Source organism: Panthera uncia, chromosome D2 (assembly GCF_023721935.1).
Source record: "Panthera uncia isolate 11264 chromosome D2, Puncia_PCG_1.0, whole genome shotgun sequence".
Taxonomy (NCBI): Eukaryota; Metazoa; Chordata; class Mammalia; order Carnivora; family Felidae; genus Panthera; species Panthera uncia.
Genome location: NC_064818.1, coordinates 54226982 through 54245010, shown reverse-complemented (window position 1 = coordinate 54245010; position 18029 = coordinate 54226982). Strand labels below are relative to the sequence as shown.

Sequence of the window (18029 nt, the reverse complement as noted above, 5' to 3'; positions counted from 1 at the left end):
TTCGGTGGTCAAAGCTAGAGCAGGGGCAGGCGAAGCCCCCAACACCTTGTGGGCAGAGCCCAGGGATTTTACTGCTACACACGGTAAAATGCCCAGGGCAGCCCCCCAACAAAGAATTGTTGGTAGTGCTGGGCTGAGAAGTCCTGGTCTCAGTGGTTCCGGCAGCTGCCGGGGGAAACAGAACCCATTCCTGTGACAGGAGCACACCCCTGCTGTCATTATTATTTGAAAATAGCCCTAGTGAGGTACAGTCAGTATAAAAGAAACTGTACATGCTTACGGCAAATAAGGATACATCCTGACTTACGTTCACGCCCTTGGAACCGTCACCACAACGAACACAGAGACCCCTTCCGTCACCCCCAGAAGCCTCCTCACACCCTTCTGCCCGGCCCCTCCCAGCACCCCCGTCCCAGGGCCGCCACCATTCTGCTCTGTGGGTGAGTCCGCATCGCCTAGGGTTTTGCATGTTTGGGATCGTGCAACGATACTCCTTTTCGTTTGGCATCTTTCAACCCACACAGTTACTCCGAAATTCCCCCATGTCATCGCCCGTCTGGGTAGTTCCTTCCTTCTTGTCAGCGACTAGTGATGTCCCACTGTATGGCTGCTCTGGAGTGTTCCTGTCCCTCCGCTGATGGACATCTGGAGCTATCACGAGCATCACCTCCCTTGTTGTCAACCTGCCCATCTACCCTTGATGGATTCATTTATTTGGAAGCATTTGGGGAGAGTGGGTTAGCCTGTGGACTCTGGAAACTGAGAAGCTGAATTAAAAACCCAGCTTACTGACTCAATTACGCCACCCTGGCGAAGTTCTTTCACCTTGCAGGGCCTCAGTTTCCCCATCTTTACGAAGGGGGTAGTCATGGTGCCCTCGTCACCACCACAGCTTCCCAATGTTAGATTACTAGCTGGGCCTGGACCTCACCTGTCCACTCTGGAAGTGAGGCAGGTCCTGGTCCGGTGTCCACTTCACGGGGACCCTGCCTCTGGCCCTTGCTGGAGTGGCCTCCACGAGGAAGTGCACCCAGTCTCCTTACTGAGGCCTCCCTGGGAGCCGGGCACCACGCTGAGGGCTTCACCTGGGCCATCTCCCCTTACCGCAGAAAAACCCTATCAAGTTGTCATTGTTTTTGCCCCTGCTCTGCCGCTGAGGGAGCTGAGAGGCATAAAAGGGTTAGGGGACGGGCCCGGGCCACAGGGCTGACTAGGCCAGGAGCTCAGCCCACACCCTCTTCCACGCTCAGGCCTCCCTCATTTTGCTGCTGAGCCAGCCTGCAGGGGCCTGGTCAGCAACATGGCGCCCCCCACCCCTGTCCTGCTCCCTCCCTCACCCTCCCTCTCATCCTACAGAATTCTCAGCTACAACGCCCTCCAGTGCATCCCTCCACTGGCCTTCCAGGGGCTGCGCTCCCTGCGCCTGCTGTAAGTCTCCCCGTTCTTCATTCTTCATTCCTCTAAAGAGACCCACCCCACAGAGGACCGTGAAGCCCACCTGGTGGGTAGAAATGTCTCCATGTCTGTGGCCCCAGCAGAGCCGACAGTGTCCAAAGCTGGGAGGCCTGTCCATTTCCATTCAAGCCCCTCATGGAGGCTGAAGAGTGAACGGAAAACTCTGAGAAATGGGGGTTGCTGTCTGCCCCACTTTGTGTTTTGGGGGAGCAATGGGAGGTGGGGGCATCCAAGATAAGGTAGCCTCTTGTTTGCATGTGAGTTTCCGGTTCCAGTGGAGATTGTTGGCAAGAGATTTGTGAACCTTTCCTAAGAATTCCCACTGGGAGTTTTTGCCCTGTGATCAAAGTCCTCTGTCACGGCTGTTATGAAGTCCTCTCAAGTATCTGCATGAATCCTCTGGCAGCCCTGCCTGCCTGGGGCACGGTGACATTCTTTATCCCCAATCTATGGCTTGCCATAGTAACTTTTTTTTTTTTTTTACCAAGAAGGACCTTCCCCCCCCCCCCCCCCCCCCCCCCCCAGACTTGCTGGCTGAGTGAGGGAGGGCACAGGGTCAGGGCCTTGCGTTCCATTTGTCATGTAAACGGAAATGGTGCTTTGAGTTATTTGTGATGGTTATTTGTGATGGCTCTGGCACAGGGTTATCTACTTGGATTAGGAGGCGCTCCCTCTCCCTTGCCTTGCAGGGTGGGGTCTCTGAGGGGGGCAACTGCTCCCTCTAGCATTGACCTTGACAGAGACCCAAGGATAAGCATGACACACTCCATCAGTTCTTAAGTCTCTGTCCCTGGACGAGGCACTGACAGCCTCTTCTCTCCTCAGGTCCCTGCATGGCAATGACATCTCCACCCTCCAAGAGGGCATCTTCACAGACGTGACCTCCCTGTCTCACCTGTAAGTAACCCCGGCCCAATTCTCGAGGCCTCTTTGGATGTAAAAAGAACTTGTATTCCAAGAAACACGCCCCCCCCCCCCCGCCATCTTCTGTAACTGTCAAAGTTTGTGGCTTTTGCCCTGAAACAAGTTTAGCTTGTGAACTTCAGATACTCCCCATCTCAGACTCTTACACATTCGGTGTTTCGTCAACAGCAATGGAATCTGAGAACGGTTCTTCATACGCAATAATAAAAGTGGCGATGGCCATTGATTGACCACCTCGGCTAATTTAGTCCTCACAGCGATCCTACAGCATAGGCACAATTATTCCTATCCTACACACAGGGAAACAGGCCCAGAAAGTGTGAGAAGTTTGCCCAGCGTTGCATAGGTGGTGGGGGCTGGGGTCTTCTGTCTCGAAAGCCCACGCTCTTAAGCAAAAGACACCACACTTGGGCCTCTCCCTTCACGGGGTGGGGGATAAGCTCTGGAAATGTACTGCCCCCAAGAAGTGGTATAATGAGATGTAGAATTGCTTCCAAAACCGTGTAGCTGACAGTACTATGTGGATTTTTAAAAAGCAGTATGCCCAGTTCCTCGCAAGGTAAATGTGGAATTACCCTGTGACCCGGCAATTCTACTTCTAAGTGTGTACCCCAAATAATTGAAAGCAGATTCTCAAAACAGATACGTGGGGTTCCTGGGTGGCTCAGTCGGTTAAGTGTCTGACTTTTGATTTCGGCTCAGGTCATGATGTCACAGTCATGAGACTGAGCCCATGTCTCTCTCCCTCTCCTGCTACCCCTCCCTCATTAATGCTCTAAACAAACAAACAAATAAATCTGAAAGCAGATACTTGTACGACCCATGTTCATAGCAGCGTTATTCACGCAATAGGCAAAAATCAGAAACCACTCAAGTGTCCATTGATGGATGAGTGGATAATGTGATATAGACATACAATGGGATCTTTTTTTTTTAATTTTAAAGTTTATTTTGGAAGAGAGAGAACGAGCAGGATAAGGGCAGGAAGAGAGGGGGACAGAGGATCTGAAGCAGGCTCTGTGCTGACAGCAGGGAGCCTGATGCAGGGCTCAAATTCATGATCCGTGAGATCATGACCTGAGCTGGAGTCAGACACTTAACAAACTGAGCCACCCGGGTGCCCCCATACAATGGTATCTTATTCAGCCTTAAAAAGAAATGAAAGTCTGTCACCTGCTACAAACATGGATGAACCTTGCAAACTTGCTAAGTGAAATAACCCAGACGTTATGGGACAAACATCGTATGATTCCACCGATACGAGGCCTAGGAAAGTCAAATCAAAGCTACAGAAAGGAGAATGGTGGCTGACAGGTGCTGGGAGCAGGGGGGAAATGGGGGATTTTTGTTCAGTGGGTACAGAGTTTCTGTTTGGGGTGATGAAGAGTTTTAGAGCCAGATCGTGGTGATGGTTGCACAACATTGTGAGTGTTCATTGATGCTACTGAACTGCACACTTTTGCCATTTGGAGAAGATGGGGAAAGACTTTCTAGGAGGAGGGAACAGCATGGGCAGAGGCGAGAAGGCGAGAAAGTAAATGACATATTCAGGGATGCTATGTTGTCCAGCATAGAACATACAGGGTTTGGTTGGGCAAGGAGCGTGGGGTCAGAAGAGACGAATCTGGAAAGGAACATTGAATTCCATTGTGAAGGGCCTTTTGTGTCACGCTCAAGAGTTGGGACTTTATTTTACAGATAGAAGGGAATTGTGGAAGAATTAAGTCGCAGAAAACTCCTGGAAAGCTGTGGTGACATGTGGAGGCTGGCTGCATGGGATGAGGCAGGAGGGAGCCTGGCCGGAGATGGTGGGTCAAGACAAAGGCCAGGCCAGGGCTGTGTGGATCACTGCTCTCGGTGACTCCTGGTCAACAGGGCCGTGTTTCCATCTGCGTTTGGTAGTTAGTGGTGGTGAGCTCAGATTTTGCGGATGTTTGGAACTCTGAGGACCTAAATTAGAGATGCTTCTCTCCAGAGGGCATTTGTGCTTGTCTTCACGGGCACCAGGGTCTGCCCTGCTCTGGGCCCACGCACCGCCTTTCCTCACCCCACCCCCCACTATGACAAGGGCCTGCTTTAGCTGCCCACGCCCCCAACACCACTTGCCAGGCAAGGCCTCTTCAAGCATCTGGTCCACCTTTCTTGCCTTTGGATTCCCCCTTCACGTATCTCCTGTACTTGGGACTTAAGTGTGCAGTTGACTACCCTTCCTTCTTCCTGATGAAAACTGAACAATATCCAAGTCCATTCCGATTTTGACTCTAGCTCAAAATCTAGAGGCCTCGTTTTTCAAGGGGGAGGGGGGAACAAACAGCATGTTTTCTACAAACAAAAAACCAGAGCTGCCAAACAACCGTTGAACCAGACGCATCTATAAATTCAGACTTTCTTTAGGAGAACAGTGACATCAAGCCAAAAAGCCAGATCCAATCTGGAAGAAATAAACCAGGAGGTAGAGATCCGTTAAGCAGCAATTGTAGAACAGGGCGTCGGCATTGCAGATTAGATGTGTTTGTTCACTGCATCCAAGCCCCTCTCTCTACAGGGCGGCATCTGCGTGAAAGCTTCCAGTGAAGCAGCGTCACGAATAAGGTCTGCCCTTCATACCCAGGGTCTCAAATGGAACTAGGCAGCACCTGGGACTTGTGCGTGTGCTTGTGTTCAGGTGTGGGTGCACGCGCGGTACTGAGGACACGTGTACGTGTGCACACACGTGTCCACCATCTGCCCCGCGCGGGAGAGCCGTAGCTGTTCCATAAGGATTTCTCGAGCACTTGCAAGGAGTCAGGGAGTGGTACCAGGACGGCGTAGGCTCACCGCATTCCGCTTGGCTTCACAAGGGCCGTGTGCAATCTGAAGCGGGGGGAGGCACCCACGGCTCTGTAACAAGTCAGGGTTTGCCCAAGAGTTAGCATCCGGAGTCCCTGGCTCCTGGAGTGCCCTCTGTTCTTCCTGTGACTCTTGCCCGGGCCTCTCCTCTTCACTAGCAGTATGTGGGAGGCAGGGTGAGCAGGTGCAGTGGAGGCTGAGGTCCACCACATTCAGTCTCCTTGAACTTCAGGAATCAGGACGTGTGGCATTAGGTTCCTTGTTCTGCCATCGACTTGCAGTGGGATCCCAGACAATTCATTCTTCTCTTTGGGCCTCTTTCTTGCCTGTACCAAGGTTATTTCTAAGGTCCACTGTGGTCCATATGCCATAGTGATTGTAAGCGTCCACACTGCCCTGGGTTTGCTCTGCTGTGGTTTACTTTTATATTTACTTTGCAGTTAGCTCAATTTTCATCCATTTGTCCGTCCATCCATCCATCCATCCATCCGTCCATCCGTCTCTTCATCAACAAATATTCACTGTGTGCCAGATCCTGTGCCAAGGTTCTCCAACATCTTTTGTCATTTCTATAATCTGGCATTTTGTTGCCTCTGATTTACTGCGTGCTGGGAAGCTAGATCCCGAATTCACTAAGAATGCTGTGTGAAAAAGTAAATATGGTGGGGCACCCAGGTGGCTCAGACAGTTAAGTGTCCAACTCTTGATTTCAGCTCTGGTCATGATCTCACAGTTCATGTGATCGAGCCCCCTGTCAGGCTCTGCACTGACAGCTCAGAACCTGCTTGGGATTCTTTCTGTCCCTCTCTCTCTCTCTCAGCCCTCCCCTGTTTGAGCACCTACGTGTGCCCTCTTTCTCTCAACATAAAATAAATAACTTTAAAAAGTAACTATGGAATGATTAAGTAGATCATACTATGCCCATAGGACGGAATAGCAAGTAGTTAATTGTAATTACGGCACCGTAATTTACTATTTGATGAAAACACAGGATAAAGAAGACTGTATACTCTGATTTCACTGAGGTACACGTGTGAACACAAGAACTGGAAGGAAATCCACAAAAATTAAACTGGTTACATTTCTGGGATGATGGGGGAACTCTTTTCTTTTTGCATTTCCTTTGCTTTCACAGTGTGCTTTGTGCATTCTGTATGGTCGTAGGCAGGTGTTCATTCGCAAATGTTCGAGGGATGCCTGCGGGTGTCAGGCACAGCGGGGGGGGGGGGGGTCGTGGTTCCTGCTCCTGGGGAGCCTCAGTGCAGCGGGAGATAGTGATGCACACAAATAGATTGCCCGAGAGGAGTGTAGGCGGAGGGGGTATAGCTCAGGTGAGGGAGACATGGAAGTTTCAGTATGTGCTAAACTCTACCGTTGGCCGCTCTGTGAAACAGCACACACAGGAAAAGCTATTTTGGTCCCCGTTCCGTTAATGGAAGCCCAGTGGGGCCTTGGCAGGAAGACACCAAGTATCTTCTGTTTCAACTATTTCCAAGATACACCAAAGATCAACAACACAGGATTATTTCTACTTTTGCCCGGGTGTCAGCCTGAACCCACAGTCCTTTTGGGTTGACGAGCTCTCCATAGAAACAAGGAAAATGCATTGGCCCCACCGGAATTTACTTTTGAAGAGCTTTATATTGACTTTGGTGCTTTCTGTTATTCTTTTTTTCTGCTTTTATGTGAAGAATCGGAAAGGGACCCTTGGATTTAAGGCGCACTTTTCCTGCTGTTTATTGAGGGGCTGCTCTCTGGGGACTGGAACTGTGGCAATCCTGGCCTGTCAAGGCATCCTCGGTCACAGTGGCCTCGGCCACGAAATGAGCTACAGGACTCGAAAGAAGTCATTCGTAATACACTTTAAATTCGTGGCCCATTACCAGACCACACCTCTGTGGTGCATTACAAAACATATTTTACAATAAATTCTACATTTGCCTCTTGAGTAACATAATCGCATTACCTTGCACTTTTTACGTGAAAAACATTACTCTGGTTCATGTAAACATTTTAGAGCACAATTTTTTGTATTCCTGTGCTTTTTAAAAAAGACTTTGTTGTTGTTGCCGTTAACACACTGCAGCGTCAGAAAACCAAGGCACCCCAGCTTCCTGTACCTCTGAGCGGCCCTGGCCCCGTTCAGTGGCAAAGGGAAGGCGTCTCCGCTGTCCTGTGAGCCGGGCTGGATGTTGTCAGCAAATCAGGACAGAAAAAATTAAACACACGTCGAGGTTGAACTGGCCTTCTTTTCCGCGCTGCGTTATTCCCTTGGTGCCCATTTTAGGTTATTGGTGCTTGTCTTTCTGCCCTCCTCCAGGCTTCAGGCTCTTTAGCGCCTCGTAAAGTGAGCCCCGGAGATGTGAGGCGGGCTGCTCAAGGTCACCGGGTAGCGAGCAGCTGCGCCGGCCCCAGTCCAGGTCTCGCTCAGCCGCTTTGTAAGACTGCGCGGTCGTCAGCGGCGCTATTTTGGGGAACTCCGGCTCAGGGTTGCTGCTGCTTTCATCAGACCGAACGCACTTCGGGGGGGTCCACGTCCTCTCTGCTGCCCAGAAACAGGTGGAAGAGGGCAGCGCGTCTATTTGGTGCTTAATAAATGAGCCCAGTCTCACTAACGTCACAGGCCTTATATTTTCAAAATAGCGTTGATATAAACGAACCTCTGGCCCAGGCTCTGATTTTTCTATTTGCTAGGCGGAGGAACTCTACCCCCTACCCTCCCCTGCCCTGTCTCTGACCCATCTCTAAATCTCCCGCTGTGAGTCAGTGAGATGCTGCAGTTGTCCGCTGGTTGGTAAACCCTACAGAGTTGGCTGTGTGGTGTCGGTGTCGGGCGGGGATGGGAGGGAGCAGGCATGGCCTTATGCCGCAGGCGGGTGTGAACCGTTGCCACTTCGTTTTGGAGGGCCTGTGAACACCCAGCATGCATGTCCTCCGCGATCTAGAAGTAGAAGCCTGCTTCTAGGCACCTGTTCTAGAGCAATGCTCACACCTCCCAAAGAAGCATGGACAAGAGTATTCGCTGCCTTTGGAAACAACCAGGATGCCTGGCAAGAGGGACGTTGCTCAGTAAGCTAGGAGATGTCCATTACTTTGGGATGCCAGGAAGCCCTTGGACAAAATGAGGTGGATCCATTTATGCTGATCTGGAAGGATCTCCAAGACATGTCGCTTGGTGACAAAAAGCTGCCTGGGGACGATGTGCAGTAGGTGGATATAATTTGTGAAGAATCTTCTACGTCGCTATGGGAGAGGAGCGGGAAGCCACACGCCTGAGCGCGGTGACCATGTGGCCACATGGCCATGGGTCCTTCTGACATGGTAGAGGCACCGGGTGCAGCTTTTCTTTGTGATGTGGGTATAGTGTAGTTCATTTCAGGCTGTTACAAACAAGGCTGTGATCAGTCCCACTGCACAGACACCTTTATACACCTGCAGAGGTGTATCTGTGAGATAAACTTCCAGGAACAGAATTGCTAGGTCCAAAGGCAACTGCATGGGTGATTTGATAGATATCACGAGGTTCCCTCTGTCAGAGTTACACCATTTTGCTCTCCCGTCAGTAACAGGAACATGCCTTTCTGAAAAAAATGAAGGTGACATTCACATAAGATCAAATGAACCATTTTGGTGTGTAAAATTCATGGCATTTAGTATGTCTACCACGTCGTGTGAGGTGGAGACTTCTGTGCGCAGTATGTCAAAGTAGCTTAGACTGAGAATGCGTTCGTGTGCTCCTTGCTTAGTTAAAAATGAAAAGAATAACAGTATGGGCTTCAGAGTCAGATCCAGACCCTGAATCCAGAGCCTGCCCTTCATTCATTGTGTGACCCCAGGGAAATGACTTATCCCCCGTGAGGCTCAGTTCCCCCTGTTTGAGGTGGAGGAGAGAGCTTACCCCGTGGGGCTCGTGAGGATGTCGGATGCTTGGCTGTGGGAAAGCAGCTGGTTCATCCCAGCGGTAACTGGTGACTCCTTCCCCTCCGTCCTCTCTGGAGACGACACACTGATGGCCTCTGGCCCCAACGGCGCCAGTTCAAATCTCACCTCCCCGCTTTGTGCCTCGGCCTTTCTGAGACGGGTGCAATGTGCGCCGTGGGGAGAGTGGGGTGTGGGAGGACTCGGAAGCCAACACGTAGGAAGTGCTTAGAGCAGCACTGGCTACACAGGAAAGGCTCATGTAAGGGGGCTGTTGGGATTTTTGCCAGCCCCTGGCTGAGTGAGCCCGGTGGGTGAAGGAGCCCATTATAGATGCCTGCTTCTCTCTGCTCTCTGACTCAGGGCCATTGGTGCCAACCCTCTGTACTGTGACTGCCACCTCCGCTGGCTGTCTGGCTGGGTGAAGACGGGCTATAAGGAACCGGGCATTGCCCGCTGTGCTGGGCCCCCGGACATGGAGGGCAAGCTGCTCCTCACCACGCCTGCCAAGAAGTTTGAATGCCAAGGTGAGGCCAGGAGCACGAGAATGGGGTGGTGGGTACAGGGTTGCATCCCGCCCACCTGCTGCTGGGAGCCCATGAGACCTGCCTAATCCTGGAAGGGCATTCCAGGAGCTCCTGTGTCCCTGTGGTGACCCGCTGGATGGGGGGTGGTCAGGTGGCAGGAACGAGGCACCTGCTGCTTGTTAGTATGGCCACCTTCTAGTCCTGACGTACAACGAACAAAAAAAAGTCAGGCAGAAAATCTCAGGCTGTAAGGGCCTTAATCCCTCCCTGGGGTTATGTAAGGAAAATAAAAATAGCAGCAGCGTTTCTGGAAGCTCCAAGCCTCTCAGCAGCGGGAGTGCTCGGGCCTCTCTATGGTAGGAATTGTGCGCGGCAATTAGCTTAAACCCCGAGCCGCTGGACCCAGCTGCCGCTCGCCTGACATTTGCAGAAATACAGGGACTTGAGTGTGATTGGAGACTCACTCACGCTTTGCTCTGAAGCTGCCTCACTCAGGGCATCTGTAAATACTCATTCGGAGGTTGATTGACTGATTGACTGACGGCCCGGGAGCCCAGCTGAGCCAAGGGAGGCGGCTGAGGGCGGCCCCAAGCCCAGCTTTGTGTGCTGGGGGCCGCCTGGGGGGGGCGCAGCCCCTGCCCTCTGCAAGCTCACAGACCTCCATCAAAAATGAAACTGACATGGGGCGCCTGGGTGGCTCGGTCGGTTAAACATCCGACTTCGCTCAGGTCATGGTCTCACGGCTCGTGAGTTCGAGCCCCTCGGGCTCTGTGCTGACATTTCAGAACCTGGAGCCTACTTCGGATCTGTGTCTCCCCCTCTCTCTTGCGCCCGGTCTCTCTCCATCTCTTAAAAAATGAATAAATGTTTAAAAAAAATTTTTTTTAAATGAAACTGACAGCCATAGGTTAATGGCCACCTTCCGTGAAGGATGCTGTCACAGGGGTAACGGTTCAGAGGGACCTGATCTGTGGCTTGCCTGTTGGGAGCGAAACATTTGCTCAATATTTATTTAATGGGGTGGGGTTGACACTGGTAAGTTTTTTTTTTTTATTTTATTGAAATATAACATGCGTAATAGCGAGATACACAGATCATAAGTGAATGGCTCGCTGAATTTTCACAGACTGAACGAACATACCAGGGATCAAAACACAGAACCCCATCAGTGCCCGGGAAACCTGCTCATGCTTCCTTCCAGTTATCACTGAAAAGTGTTTGTTTCTCTTAATGCTCAGACCTCTTCAGCAGAACCAGTATTTCTCCTTTTCTAGAAGGAGTCCTAAGCGGAAACCTGAGTTAACCAGCTAGTTCTACTATTTATTCTTGTGAGGGCCTAATGCCCCTCACAGGTGGTGCCCCAAGCAGCCTGGCTGCTGGCTCCTCGTCCACCTCCAAGTTCAGGGAAGAGGACCAGTGGGTCCTGGAGGGGCTGGGGAAGGCCTTGCCTGTGGTGACAGGAGAGGGTTCTTTCCTGTTCAGCCTTGGAGAGAAACATCTCAAAGACAAATGGGCTCTTTGCTCCTAAGCATGGCCTCTCACGGAGCTGTGTCCCATCCTTGCCAAGGCGGCTGCCCTCGGTCTTCTGCTCACCGTGACCATGCTGGGGAGTGAGAGCCGGCTTCAGTAATAGTGATTGTGATGCCCTCACGTGGACGGCTTTGCCCTGACGCCGTGTGGGGACTCCTTGGGCGTCCAACGCCTGCCTGTTAAGCACTTTTCAGATTAGCTTATTTAGCCAATATGGCCCCCGAGGCAGGTGCTGTTATTAACCACACTTTACAAAGGAGGGTCTGGAGGCCGGGAAGGTGGGCTTAGAAAGGGGGCGTGAACCAGAGGCGGAGGAAATAAAGGGAGGGCTGAAATCTCCTTGGGGAGAGAGCTTCCAGCACTGTCTCTGAGGCTGTCCGGCCCTGCCCTCCCCTGATACCTCCCCCCTGCCTCAGGTCCCCCCGCGCTGGCTGTCCAGGCCAAGTGTGATCCCTGCTTGTCCAGCCCGTGCCAGAACCAGGGCACTTGCCATAATGATGCCCTTGAGGCGTACAGGTGTGTCTGCTCCAGCGGCTATAAGGTGAGTGGAGGCTGGGGCTGGGGAGGAGGAGGGCTGTTCGTTCAAGATCAGGTGGGGCTGTGCTGTCTTGTTCGCCACTTTGCCCACAGTGCCCAGGGCAGCTGCTTGAGGGAATGTTTAGTCAATGACCCAGCACGTGAATGAATGAATGAATGAATGAGTGAACGAATGAATGAACAGGTAACTCTCGGGACAGGGAGGCCTGCTGCTGAGCGGGCTGGCTGTCTCTGTCGGCTCACACCAATCCCTGGGTCCCTCTGAGGTCCTCCTTACTCACCGTCCCCCTCCCCCACCTGCCCAGGGCCGTGACTGCGAGGTGTCCCTGGACAGCTGTTCCAGCAGCCCCTGTGGAAACGGCGGGACCTGCCACCCGCGGCAGGGCGAGGATGCTGGGTTCACGTGAGTTGCCTGGAGAGGCTGGAACCTGGTGGGTGGGATGGCCCGGGCCTCCCTGTGTTGGAGGAGGAGGTGGGGGTGTGCTAGAGACCCCTCCATGCCTACCCATCACAGGTCCCTGTTGCCCAGAGAGATGCGGGCCTGCCAGGCTCACAGCAGCAGGTAGGGCCGGGGCTCGGAGCTACACTGCCCGCCCCTGCTCCAGGCCCCTCCCTGTTCGTGCCAGGTGCCAGAGGGCCTTCTGATGGCACTGGGAGTCCATGGCCAAGGCCATGTGCAGTGGCAGTGCTAAGGGGCAGTTTAGGGGTGTTTTAAACCCCTATAATCTCCACTAACCCCAAAGCCTCCAACTGGAAGTCAACTTGCTGCTTGCTGTGCCGGGGCTGCCTGACGGCAGGCCCCCAGCCAGCTCCTTGGTATCAAGCAACCCAACCCCCACCCCCAGAGGTGGGAGCAAGTCCTAGTCTCCTCCCGATAGTCCCGCCTCCTGCTAGCAAGTACGGGGCCTCCCGCTGTGGTCTCCTGGGTCATACAGGTCACACCTGGGCTGCCGGGCCTCCTGACTTCTCTGAGCTCACCACGCAAGCCCCCACCCACTCTGCTTTCCCCCAGGACCCCTCCACGAGCCCCCCACCTTCCCAGAGCCCTCCTGGACCCAGAGCTTTGCAGAGGAACACACAGTATTTAGTTACTGAAAATAAACTGCCGGCAGAACAAATTTCCTCTTCAGAAAACAATGAGTCTACTTAGCAGGAATGGCCAAACCTGTCTCTGCAGACCTAAATCACCAGATGTGAAAAATAAAACACTAAACAGCCTCTCCCAGGTCGTCACCTTGGAAACGGCATCCGTACAATAGGCTCTGTCCAACCCCCTCCTCATTGACAGACTCCAGGGGCGGGGTTCTGTGGAGAGTGGGGAGCTAGGGGAGCCCCCTCAGACGCTTCCCGCTAGGTGGGGGTGGGAGCCCTACAGATGACAGTAGGCCCCGAAACAGTGCACTTCAAACCTTTTTGCTCACATGCCCCCACGAAACTTAATTCCATCCCCTCTCACACGCTCTTAGACTGACGGCTGGAATTTTTCGTGGTAAGTTGAACTTTGCATTGCAAGGGAGGTTAATTTCCAGGATGTTGTAAATATTAACATTGAAAGATCTCACTTTTTACTTCACTCTCATCACTTGCCAGTGGAATCTGAATAGCGCCGCAATTTGATACACTTAAAGATTACACCCACAAGCTCCTGTTTTAACTGCTTAAACGTCTTCCCTCTCTTTCTCCTCCAACTAGTATTTCCATTTTACTCCCCAACCCCGCCTCCATTTTTGTTCGCATGTGATCTGTTGTGATGCTAGAGGGTCTGTTTATTGAGCACGCTGCCATACTTCTTTGCCACCAACATGGGAATGTAAGTTTAAAGTTTTTTTTTTTTATTTTTTTTATTTCTTGTCACCATAAACTTCTGATGAACGGTTTCTTTTTCAGAGTCGTCATTACAATAATCAATGATATACAATTGATCAGAACATAACTCCGCGACAAAATTTTATTGATAATTATTACAGATAACAGGTGGAGCTTTTTTGTGTGTAATTTTCTGATTCATGTGTCCCAGGGTGAATATGACAGAATGAGGACTCAGCATCCAATATATTCCTTTATAAAAATATATGTATATAGCTATGAATGCTGAGAAAGAGTTGTTGAAATAAATCATTGGGATTAGACGTTTTATTGTAGCATGCCATTCAATTATTTAAAACCCTTCCAAGATTATATACCAAAAACCCCAGAGTGATCTGTCATCAAAAATTATTTTTATTTTTTAATTTTTTTTAAAGTTTATTTATTTTGAGGGGGGTTAGGGGCAGAGAGGAGAAAGAGGGAATCCCAAGCAGGCTCCGTTCTGTCAGTACAAAGCCTGACATGGGTCTTTGTATGAACCCGCTAACTGTGAGATCATGACCTCGGCTGAAGAGTCGGACGCCGACTGAGCCACCCAGGTGCCCCCAGAAATTATTTTAATGCTCGGTCAATTCTTAATTGTCCCTTTATCTGGTGCCTGAGGGTTTTAGGCTCCAGGCACGTCCCCACCTTGGACTGCAGTTGGGAGAAGTGCACGTGCCTTTCTGAAGCTCTGGGTAGGTCTGTTTAGGGAAGTGTTTGTGCAGGACTTGAAGATCTGGAAATCAATTTCTCAGACATCTCTGACCCACAGATCTCTTGGCAAACCGCAGGTGCTCCCCGAGCTGGAAGATCACTGGTCTCCGGGACCCTCCATGAGCTGATTCCTGTTTACCCCCAGCCCTGTTCTCGCCTCATCCCTGACATATGGGCTAGGTGTCCTCTGCCTCTTTGTCCTCATCTCCCCGGCCTCAGTGTGGCCCCATCCTGGCCTCTCCTCTGGTTGCCGGTCTCCTTGTTGTCTCCCCGGCTAGACTGAGTGAGCCCCCAGAGTGCAGGACTGTCTTGTTTACTCTAACCCCAGTGCCTAGCAAGGGCCTGGCCAGGAGTGGGGACCAAAGCGCTGGGATGATGATGGTCACAGGTGGACACAGGCTTCCACAGTGCCTCAGGAAGGCTGCTGCCCTGGCCCTGCCCACCTGTCCGTCTCTCCTCACCTGCCCCCCCCCCAACCTCAGGTGTTCCTGTCCCACTGGCTTTGAAGGACCGACCTGTGAGGTGAATACGGACGACTGTGTGGAGCACACATGTGCCAACGGGGGCACCTGTGTGGATGGCGTGGGCAACTACACCTGCCAGTGCCCCCTGCAGTATGCGGGTAAGTGTGGTGGAGTTTTGGCATCTGTGGGGAGAGGTGGGCAGGTGTGCCTGCCCTGAGCCCCGTTCCTGTGGGCAGGAGGGCTGGGGCCCTCCCTCAGTGTCTACAGGAGGTTTCTGCCAGGCCAGCTGCCTGGCAGAGATTGGGGCAGCTTCTCTCCTGCCTCTTCCTCGTTCTTTCCCCAGGAAGGGCCTGTGAGCAGCTGGTGGACTTCTGTTCTCCAGATTTGAACCCGTGTCAGCACGGAGCCCAGTGCGTGGGTACTCCAGATGGGCCCAGGTGAGTGTTGCCCATTTCCAGGGCCAGGCAAGGGCATGGGCCTTGAAGTCCCCTCCCCTCTGGTCTCCCCATTCTGTTTCTTTACTTTGTCAAGTGAGTTTAGTCTCAGCTTTACGAGGGTTCAGGGTGGTGGCGGCCGCAGCTTTGGTCAGACAGACCTGGGTTTACAGCGTGACGCTGAATGGATGCCTTGACCGCCCTGAGCCTCTTTTCTCGTCTGCAAACTGGGCACCCGGTGTCTTCCTCGTGGGGTGGTTGTAAGGGTCAGATGAGCAAATGCACAGAAAGCACTTAGCTCCAAGTCTGACATCTGATAAGTGCACCGTCAATGGCTGTTATCTTCCCAGATCCACAATTTCTCATCCCCAATTACAAAATGCACAAAACTCTGAAGATCAAAAGTCCGTTTGATAGCAAAATCTGGTCTGACCTGAACGTATCTGGTAATAAAACCGGACGTACAGTGACACGAGGCTACTTATAGTCACTCTTCTTGCTGCAGAAATGTGAGTGTGCGTAATTAAGGGGCTGCCCCAGATCCCGTTACGTGTTACATAATGCTTTAGGCATTGTGTCACCTTTCCAAACCTCAAAAGATTCTGAATTTCAAAATCTATCTAGCCCCAGGAGGTTTGCATAAGGGGTCGTTGACCGTTGTCACTGTCATTGTTACTGGCATATATGGAAGTGCATTGTCACCTGAAGACCACATAAAGGTCATGGATTTTAAAAATGTTTCCATCTGCAGTTTTGCAAACAGAGTCCCATTTTGGGGAGCCCGTTCCACTGGTCAGGACAAAACAGATGGTCAGGGTTGAGGCCTGTGGCTGAGGGACCCAACCCCAGCCACTCAGGCCAGGGTCAGGGGTGGAGTCTCTCAGGAAGCCCACTGTCCAGCAGGAGCCGCCCAAGGACAGTGGCAGGAAGCAAGAGACCGGGGTTATTGAGGTCCAGCCTGAGACTGAGGGGTGCATGGGAGCCCCCACCCAAATGCCGCCCAGATGCTGCACTTGTGGGGTGCCGTTGGGGGGTGGGGTTGCCATGGCAGAGGGGCAGTGGCAGCTCGAGGGGTGTGGCTGCCGCTCAGAGGGGCTGGGCCTCAGACCTGGAATAAAGCAGGACTGCACTCGGTCCCTCGCCCTGTGCTGGGAAATGAGCAGAGAGCAGCTGTGTGGTGCCTGTTCTCGCTCTCCTGTCTTTGCGAGCGGGTGTAAGTAACTCCGCTGTGCCTGCAGCTCGGCGGGTATTCAGTCCCTGAATGACCGAGGGAGCGAATGTAAACGAGTGGGCGGAGGCTCAGCTGCAGCACATTTTCCAGACTGCAGCCCAAGACCCAGTCGTGCATTGCGATCAATAGGGTGGGTCAAGAGTACCGTGAAAAACTAACATTGAGAAGCAACATGCCCTTTTACATAGTAAGGAAAAGTATTGTGGCGTGAAACCAGCTTTAGGGGTGCGTGCGTGTGCGTGCTCACTGGGGTAGGAAGGTGTCACTTACAGCCTGGAAAACTGGGAATGAATAAAAACATCCAGGCGGGGTACCTGCCCTCCAGGTTGCGTGGTTGAACCGTGGAGTTTGCAGTTTAAAGAGTTTCCAACGGGGAATCTCTTGATGATAGCTGGGGGTGCTTCCTGGAGGAGGTGAGGTTATTGGCCAGGCTGGACTGGGGCAGGGAGAGAGGAGGGGGATGTTCCAGAATCAATAGGTGTGAAGGTAGGGAAGTGCTGGTGGGTGGGATGGGGGTTGCTGCCAGTGGAGACCAGTCTGACCACAGGGTGGGCCTGATGTGGGGGGAGCAGGCCAGGCGGCATCTTGTGAGGCTGTGACTGAAAAGTAGGTGGAGGAGTGCGCTCCTGATTTGATAGGCAAATGGTTGACCCCCAGGTCACCGAGGCTGGGGGCTGGGCTGGAATCGCTGAGAGGGGGCACCAGCCCTGCAGAGGGAGGGCCAGGAGGCTGGTCCAGTGGAGCTGGGGAGGCTGGAGAAGAGGGCAAGATGAGCCCCAGGATTCAGGGCCTTGTGCTGGGGAGCAGCTGGGCAGGTCGAGAAGGGACTGAAGTTTGGCCTCGGTTGTGTGGTCAGTGGCCAGGGTGGGTCGTCCGTGACCGGATCCCCATCTCCTCGTGCCCCTCGGTGTCCATCCTCCCAGCCCGGAAGCTGCTGTCACTCAGAAGCCCACACAAGCTCCTTTCTTGTGCCAGAAAAGCATACCAGGACGGGCTGGGGGCATCTTTCTCTCCAGAGCTCTGCTTGATCTCCTGGGTGTCCCACAGACGCGCAGGCCTTGAGGTTCTCTGTCACGTACACACAGCCCCTGGGCCCTGCGGGCTCCCGGCTGAGTGAGGGACTGATCCCCCCACGCCCCCAGGTGTGAGTGCGCATCAGGTTACGCAGGTAACAACTGCAGTGAGAACCAGGATGACTGCGGGGACCACCGCTGCCAGCATGGGGCCCGGTGTGTGGATGGAGTCAACAGCTACTCTTGCCTCTGTGCCGAAGGCTACAGGTGAGTGGTCCCGCTGTGCCCTGAGTGACTGAGGCCTTCTAGCCTCCACCTGCTGAGCCGGCAGGAGGGAGCCAGGGTCAGAGCCTGGAAGTTGGATCCTGGGGTTTTAACCAAGGCTATGCCATCCCTAGCTGTGTGGCCTTGGGGAAGTTACCTAATAACTCGGATCATAGGCACAGGGTTCCTAAACTGTTTGGTTGAGGGAGGGGGTGGTGGGCACAGATTACTGGCTAATGCCCACCACATCCTGCCCAGCAAAACCTCTGAAGACACGTCCTAGGGTAAAGGTCATTTACCTTCACAGCCTGACTTCTCTGAAAAGTTGGGGGTGAGGAACA

The 18029-nt window shown here is 52.7% G+C and overlaps 1 protein-coding gene across 1 annotated transcript in view; it reads left to right on the top strand.

Moving 5' to 3' along the window:
• LOC125933144 (slit homolog 1 protein) overlaps window positions 1-18029 on the top strand; it is a 169830-nt gene that overhangs the window by 145918 nt on the left and 5883 nt on the right. Inside the window, exons 23-30 of the mRNA XM_049646006.1 lie at window positions 1357-1428; window positions 2281-2352; window positions 9490-9653; window positions 11600-11724; window positions 12026-12123; window positions 14765-14908; window positions 15094-15183; window positions 17554-17691. Coding sequence (XP_049501963.1) covers window positions 1357-1428; window positions 2281-2352; window positions 9490-9653; window positions 11600-11724; window positions 12026-12123; window positions 14765-14908; window positions 15094-15183; window positions 17554-17691 — 903 coding nt within the window. The remainder of the gene's footprint in view (window positions 1-1356; window positions 1429-2280; window positions 2353-9489; window positions 9654-11599; window positions 11725-12025; window positions 12124-14764; window positions 14909-15093; window positions 15184-17553; window positions 17692-18029) is intronic.